Consider the following 7500-nt stretch of genomic DNA (forward strand, 5'->3'; position numbering starts at 1 on the left):
ATCTTTTGAGGAATGGAAAGGGCCCAAGATGACAATAGCGACTACATGTAGTCTCCGTTGTTCGCACGGCTATTTACACTGGACATTCGATTTACTCTAGTGATTGAAAAACCGCTCTTTTATTTTAAAAAGCTCAGTTTGCACTCACACTACCCAGTCACGGACAGCAACTTATGGTGCCACATTACTTTGAACGTTTCGCAAGAACCGTAAGAAAGTAGGTAACTTGGCTACAATCTGCTCTGGTTCCCAGTTTCCTTCCTCAAGCATTCGGTCCCATTCTTTAGAGTGAAGATGGATATCCGTCTGGACAGGAAAACAAAACAAAAATATTAAAACCTATTTTAATTAATTTAGTAAGGATGGCCCGGTGGTAACACTCGTGCCTCCCACCACTGCGAACCCGGGATCGCATCCTGAGGTCGTATGTGGGATGAGTTTCAGTCGATCTCAAATCGTACTCCTAGTCTATTCCATCTGGCTGTGGTGCTGTGTCCGAGGTCATACATGGGTCGTGTTCAGGGGCCGAGCGCCTAGCCGGCTGCACAGCTCCTTCGGTATGACCTCGTTGAGCTGCGCCCCTAACAATTCAGTCTCCGACTGCGAGTAAGGGCGATTAGCAGGTCAGATATTGTTATTGTTAAATGACTGACTAACTGACGGACGGACTGACTGTTTCGCTGACTCGCTGACGAACTCACTGACTAATTGACTGACTGACTGCCTGGCTCACTGGCTGACCCGCTATCTGACAGACGGACGGATGGACCGACTGACTGGCTTACTCACTGACTCACTCGCTGACTGGCTGGCTGGCTCGCTGGCTGACTCGCTATCTGACTGACTGATGGATGGATGGATCGACTGGCTGACTCACTGGCTGGCTGGCTGGCTGACTCGCTATCTGACCGATGAATGGGTGGACCGACTGGCTGACTCACTGACCGACCAATTGACCAACCGACCAACTGATGATAGCCGAGTGTTCAAACTGACTGAGTGAGCGAGCGGTGAGCCTTTAGTGTTCAGGTTTTGCTCGAGTTAAGCGTACATGCGCAGGCTACTGAGTTCTCAGAAATCTTGCAAACAAGTTTCACAAAACGAGCAAACGTTTTCTACATTTGTAAGGAGATGCAAGTTGCAGTGTAATTTTGGGAATTAAAGCAATACCTCTGGGTCTATTTCGTCAAAATCGCTCGCTTCAGTTTCGGCGGCATCCACGGTTTTGTCTTGATATTTCGAAACAAGCAAGGTAAACATTTCGTCACCCATTTCATACTCATAAATCCTTCTTCGACTTCGCCGCTGATAAAACAGGTCAAACCCGTCTGGTCGCTCGGAAACTGGTGGTAGTTTTAATTGACCGTCCTTGATCTTCATTCCCATGAGATACCTTTCTAAGATTTTGTCTTCTTCTTCGGCCTGAGGCGTCCTGGGAACGAGGCCAATCACTGGGTCTGAGTAAAGAACAAGAGACTCGTCACCAGCCGCCTTTTATTTGTCTATTTAAGAGAGAAACACGAGAGGGATGGGGACGAGTCAGACTAGCACGGCACGAAGGGAAGGTGTTAATATGAAAAAGAGATACAGGATATTGCCGGGAACAAGTCAGTAAAAGTGGAAACGTGTTTTAAATATTTGGCCCCATGTATGAGTCGTCTACCTCATTTACACGTAAATCACCACTTCAACAGAGCCGCATACATGATTGAAAATGTTGTGTGAATTTTTACAGTCACAATTTTAAGCGTTTATTTTAAACCAGGATATTGTGTCTGGAAATTTTATTACAGGAACTGCCGTTGAACATGATGTACTCAATAATCATCAATGGAAGTAGAAATTACGTTTGTGATTCAAGACTCGTCGATAATAGCGCATTCCGTATAACCCGGAACCAAAACGACATATCCTAGTTACAAAGCAAATAAAAAAAATTCTGTTAATTTCTTACATGTTTTTACGAACAGTCGGTAGTCACATTGCTTGGAAGGCATGAAGATGTCCGCTTTCAGCCTCTGCTGTGTTTGAGAGCACATGTAGAAACATGGCGTGTGTGATGACTCACCCTGCTCATCAGGCAGTGCATGACTCATGACACTCATAACATTAAAGGGTGCACTGCAAGAGAACGCCATTGAACTTGTTCCGTCGCCTTCCTGTTCGTCACTATCTTTCTCGGTAAGCCATGCCTGTTAAATGAGAGGAGAACTAAGGTAACCTGCCATCAGGCGTTCTTATTTTTCGCCGCCACGAACAATAAGAACGCCTTTGCGCATGTTAACTCTTTGGTGGCATTGCATACTGTACATTTATACCATGCCATGGAAAATACAGCCAATCAGAATACAGGAAAGCCATTGTATATTCGACGGTATTACATCAACCTTCTCGTCACGCGCCACGCGTTTGTCGTATTGATTGTGTTGGCCACTATTCTCAATGGCATGGTGCAAGATTGCTATGCAACGCTCTCTCGTGGTATACCATGGAATATCCCACGAGTCACTTGTGCTTTCTTGGTAGACACACTCGCCTAAAGACTCACGTATACCAAGAAAATACAGGTGACTCGTGGGATATTTCATGGTATATACCATGAGAGAGCATTGCACAACTAGTATGCACCGGTGCACCACAAAGTCGCACACACAGAACGGTATTCAAAACAAAAAATATCGTTACCATGATATAATAACCATGATAAGGTTTCTTTTGTACACGAGTAAAGCAGGCCGCGCACAGGTGGCTCAGTTGGTTGAGCACCGGGCTGTTACGGGGGAGGTCGTGAGTTCAACTCCGGGCCGGACCACCACTCAGGGTCTTTAAATAACTGAGGAGAAAGTGCCTTTGTAATTACATCTGCAAATGGGTAGACTCTCTAGTCTAGTCCGGAGGTCTCACAACCCTTCAATGTTCACAATCCTGTGGGACGTAAAAGAACCCGCACACAAAGAGTAGGGCATGTAGTTCCCGGTGTTGTGGTCTGTCTTCTGTGGTGTACCCTGGTGGTTAACCTCGAAGGAGACCTAATATGTCCTATTGTTACTCCACCATACTCAATCAGTAAATAAATAAACAAATAAATAAATAAAATAAATAAACATCAAGCAGGGTTAAAAACAATTTTAGTTCTACAACGTTTCACTTTACCAAAAATTGTTCACCCAATTAATATTTACATAATTGTAAAAAGTAAACTTCTGGATGCCGATCGGAGTCCTGGGCGGTGTTCACCCTTGCTGTCCAAGCACTGGTGCCTGGACACCGGCACAAAATAGTGATTTGTTCAGACACTGGGTACTCTAAAGACCGAAGTACCATGCATTTAGTGCTCGAGTACAAGGTCGATACCCTGTACCCGGACACGGGTTCTGTGCCCGAATTCTGGTGTGAGTGCTTGGCAAAATGTGCGTTCACATTAGTGCCCAGCGAGAATCGTACTTAGTCACCGGCGGTGCGAGGGCACCAAGTGTGAACGTAGCCTTAGACGCAAATAACTCAGTTTTCTTCGCCTACTGGTATGACCTATTTTATTAAATGCACATAAACGGTGCCAGGCTATCATAAGGAAACCTTTTCCCCACAGTACTTTGAATCAGTATCCACTAACACGTTTTCCTATACAGCATTTACGGAGCCCTCATCCCTCCCTAGCCTCCTGCTTCCCTTGGAGAAGTTCTGAAATTTACACCATCCTTTTCCCTTTGTTTTCCCTTGGGTCTCTCTAGTTGACCTACGCCCCTTTACAACCCCTATTTTCTTTCGTTCTTGTTAATCTGCACCTCATTTGTTCTTAGGGCTAGGGACATTGTTTGCGTTATTTACATTTTGTACCGTAAACGGCACAGGTCGCCCACGGCTGGGTCTCAACAGCTGGGTGCAAATGTTACGTAATAGCCCAATTTAAACCAATACATTTTGAAAAATTATTTCTTCACAGCTTACCTTGACACGAACATATCGGCAAGTAGGAGTGTAGAAGGTGAAGTCGTATCTTACTTCCTCTTTAGCTGCACGGGATTTCAGATTGTTTTCAATGTGTTCAACTTCTACTTTTTCTAAACCTCCTTTGAATTTTGCCTTCCAACCAAGCTTTTCGTTTTCAAGTTTTTCTTTGATTTCCTCAAGTGTAAAATATTCTTCGTCTTGTTCGTCTGAAAAACAACAAATGACTGAACTGTTCTACCTTGACTACCTAGTCTCTATTCGTAGGAAGCTCTCCCACAACTCCACACGCGCTGAGTATGACTAAGACGGAAGCCTGGAGGAGAGGCGGCCGCAAATTCCGTCTAAATACCGACAAAATGATGTCTATAACGACTACAACCGACAGAGCACAACGAATCATTCTTTCACTCACCTTCATCGACCTTAGTTATATAGACATGGCCGAAGTGACACCATATGTCTACTAAAACCCTATCTTCTTCCTTTTCTTTGTGAAGCTTTTTTAACACCATGAGGAGTTTATTCCTCAGTTTTTCTATGCCAGTGAAGTTGTCCATATCTTGTGAAGTTGGCGCTAGTGGTTTCACTTCATAGACAGTTATGCCAGAGTTGCCGGCATCTGGAAGTTGTACGCTGGACAGCTCAAATGCGTGGTTCAGCTCTAATTGGGTCGTATCCACGTGAACATGCCACTCTGTGCGTTTACTTGAGCGTCTCATCAAATTACACTTGAGGAAAAAATACAATTACTGTAGCTATCATCAATTAAACTGTGACAATTACTGCGTATGGAGTGTTTTCATGTGACGTCTCGGTAGCCATATTTAGGCCTGTAATGATTGTGTACGCAAAATGCCGGAAAGTTGCTCACTGGAATGCCAAAAAGTTGATAAAAATTGCCAAAAATCCAAAAGGTCGCTACCGAAATTTCAAAAGTTGCTGCCTACATTTCTTGATATTTTTATATAAACGTTAATTAACAGCTATATTTTTCGTTCTTCACAATAATAGCTGACATCTGTCAAGAAAAATAGCTTCAAAGTTAAAATGGCTCGCAAATTTAAATATGGGCGAAATTTAAGGATACTCTTGAGTGTAACAGAACGATATGGTTCATTTGACGTCTGGCCGACCGTTGTCAAGTGACGGGTCATGTGTTCAAACGTAACTTCAGAAGGTTGCTGAACATTCAAGAAATTCACAAAAATTGAAGTTTTCTATGAAATCTTTGACCTTTTCGTGCTTGATGTGTTCTAAACCTATATTTTGCTCCAAAGTTGCTCAGAAAGGCAAAACTTGTTCGAGGTTGCTAGAACAGCAAAAAGGTGCTCCAAACACCAAATGTTGCCCAAAATTAAAGTCGCCGAGTACATTCGGGACAGGCCTAGCCATGATAGTAGTGTTCCCGAACTAAGGAACACAGGCCATGTTGGTGTCCAAACCAATCCTGTACGTGGAGTTGAACTCTTTTCTTATGTAAACACTTTCCTTTGGTCCAATAAATTGGCATGACTGCTGGCCACGTGAGTGAATACGCTCGATTCGATTCTGTAGCGCTAGCTCGAAAGAATTCAAGGTTATATTTTTAAAGCGGCGAATTGTACCTGTGCATTTCTGTAATATTATCTCAAAACAGTAACGGTGTGACAGGACTTACCACGATTTCCTTTATTTTTCGAATAGCTCTTTTTTGACACTCAATAGATCCCTTGACATAGAGCGCGTTATCCTGCTTGCCTTTAGAACCGGTTCTAAATTTTGTCCCTGTAGTTTGTTCTATGTCGTTTAATTGCTCGCGGTTTTTTCCAATAACTACACCCATGTATTCCTTGGGTATAAAGTCGACCTTTTTCCAAGAGCCTTGATGAATGCTGTCTTCTCCCTAAAGCGGTTTTTTGGCAATATATGAAAATTAATGGCAGGGCAGTTATAAAATAAATAAACCCTATGGCCACTGCGGTGTTTACAAAATTGTACATGGGTATTATAAGTCCCCAAAAGTATCGGAGAGCTACTGAAAGAGCGATCAACTAAATATAACCTTAGACAAAAGTACACATTGGAGCTGCCTAAAGTAAAACAACAATTTATGGACTGAAATTAACCCTTGGTTAAATCGTGGCATTATACTGTTGCCAAGATTTGGAACGTTAATCCAGAGTAAATTCGCGCTGCTAACAAAATCGGAACATTTAAGAACTTGGTTTCAAAGTTGGATTTTTTTAAATCTCACATTTTAATTATGTAAATACGCGTCTTTTCTATACAACTTTCATAACCTGATTGTAAATAATAACGTGACCATTTTCATTTTTAATTGTAAATATACTTTATATAGCTTTTTGTTGCTTTTTTTATTTCGTGGCATGTCCGTAAAGTAGCCATTTAGCTAAGCGAATTTGACCACGTTACTAAATGACTGATAGTACATGACTGATAGGCGATTTCAAGGGAAATTAAATATGGTTTTGAGTTCGAAATAACGGTGAATTTGGAAGTAAGCGAGTTCGAATTAGCGGGGTCCAACTGTACCTTTAAAATCCTGTCTATAATCTTTTTTGCGTAGGAGCACTGTTCTTCCGTTCCTCTTAAGTGGACTTGGTCGTCTCTGATTTCTAACTCTTTCACTCCACTTTCTTCCATTATTTCTTTTTTTCTCCAACCCTTTGTTCCTATAATAAATCCCACCTTGTCCTTCGGGATCTGCATTACGTCTTTTGGGTAATCTGCATCAGTAAGAGCCCTGTCATACCAGCTCGGTTCACCATGGTTTCGTCGTCTTCTTGGTTCACCTTGGGTTCTTTGGCTCTTTGGGTCTTTGCCTTGCTTTGAAGCACGCGACATGGCAACAGTTACTAATGAAAATAAACAGTTTAGAAAACACTCGCGCACTGACTTACTGGGTAATTCCAGCATTAACCCCTCAGATATGCTAGAATCCGACGGCGCGTTGTTAAGTCTTTGGACTGAAAGAAGTGTTCATAAATAAAAGTAAAATTCTCCCGAAACGCTAGAGATTTGCAGATATAGAGGGATTTTCATTTGACCTTGAAATGGCGACGCCCAAACATGACTTGGCTCAAACGAAATAGCAATTGATCTAGTGAAAGTGAACAAACAAATGTTAGCGATCGTTTCCCAAATTTCCGTTCCTTTTACATTTCGGACCTTATAACCATAAGTAAAAGATTCCTATAAAAGACGCTGTTCAGGTCATACTCGCTATACACTTGTGAGAAAACAGAATGCTAATTAAGTAACATGAGTCCATTACGCGCGCCGCACTGCAGCAAATTTCTGTACGATGTCGAATCGTATAACGATTCAAACGCACTGCGCAGATGTGGACTGAATTAACCAACACTTAAGTATTCCTTTCACACACGGACAATACGTTAAAACGGTTATGCACGCGATCTTCCCAAAAAAAGCACTTGCAGCAGACGTATTCCAACAAATGCAACTCTTTCCACTTTACAGTTGTTAGAGTGAATAATTTATCGAGTCAAGCGTAAACTACGGGTATTGTATGAATGCTAATATTCATAT

General features: G+C 42.3%; 1 protein-coding gene across 5 annotated transcripts in view; it reads right to left on the reverse strand.

The window, feature by feature from the left end:
- Nucleotides 1-103: 103 nt before the first annotated feature.
- The window catches only part of LOC138042595 (uncharacterized), a 16880-nt gene continuing 9483 nt past the window's right edge, over nucleotides 104-7500 (reverse strand). The window contains exons 2-8 of one of the 5 annotated variants that reach the window (XM_068888541.1): nucleotides 6484-6806; nucleotides 5609-5833; nucleotides 4364-4679; nucleotides 3949-4157; nucleotides 2069-2192; nucleotides 1394-1457; nucleotides 104-306 (exon numbers count right to left, since the gene is read on the reverse strand). In XM_068888541.1, the coding sequence (XP_068744642.1) occupies nucleotides 231-306; nucleotides 1394-1457; nucleotides 2069-2192; nucleotides 3949-4157; nucleotides 4364-4679; nucleotides 5609-5833; nucleotides 6484-6795 (1326 nt within the window). In that variant the 5' untranslated portion in view covers nucleotides 6796-6806 and the 3' untranslated portion in view covers nucleotides 104-230. Of the gene's footprint in view, nucleotides 307-1170; nucleotides 1458-1954; nucleotides 2193-3948; nucleotides 4158-4363; nucleotides 4680-5608; nucleotides 5834-6483; nucleotides 6807-7500 lie in introns of all 5 variants that reach the window. The other 4 variants (XM_068888538.1, XM_068888540.1, XM_068888537.1 and 1 more) reach the window with 4 other exon arrangements.

Source organism: Montipora capricornis, chromosome 3 (genome assembly GCF_036669925.1).
Source record: "Montipora capricornis isolate CH-2021 chromosome 3, ASM3666992v2, whole genome shotgun sequence".
NCBI classification, from domain to species: domain Eukaryota; kingdom Metazoa; phylum Cnidaria; class Anthozoa; order Scleractinia; family Acroporidae; genus Montipora; species Montipora capricornis.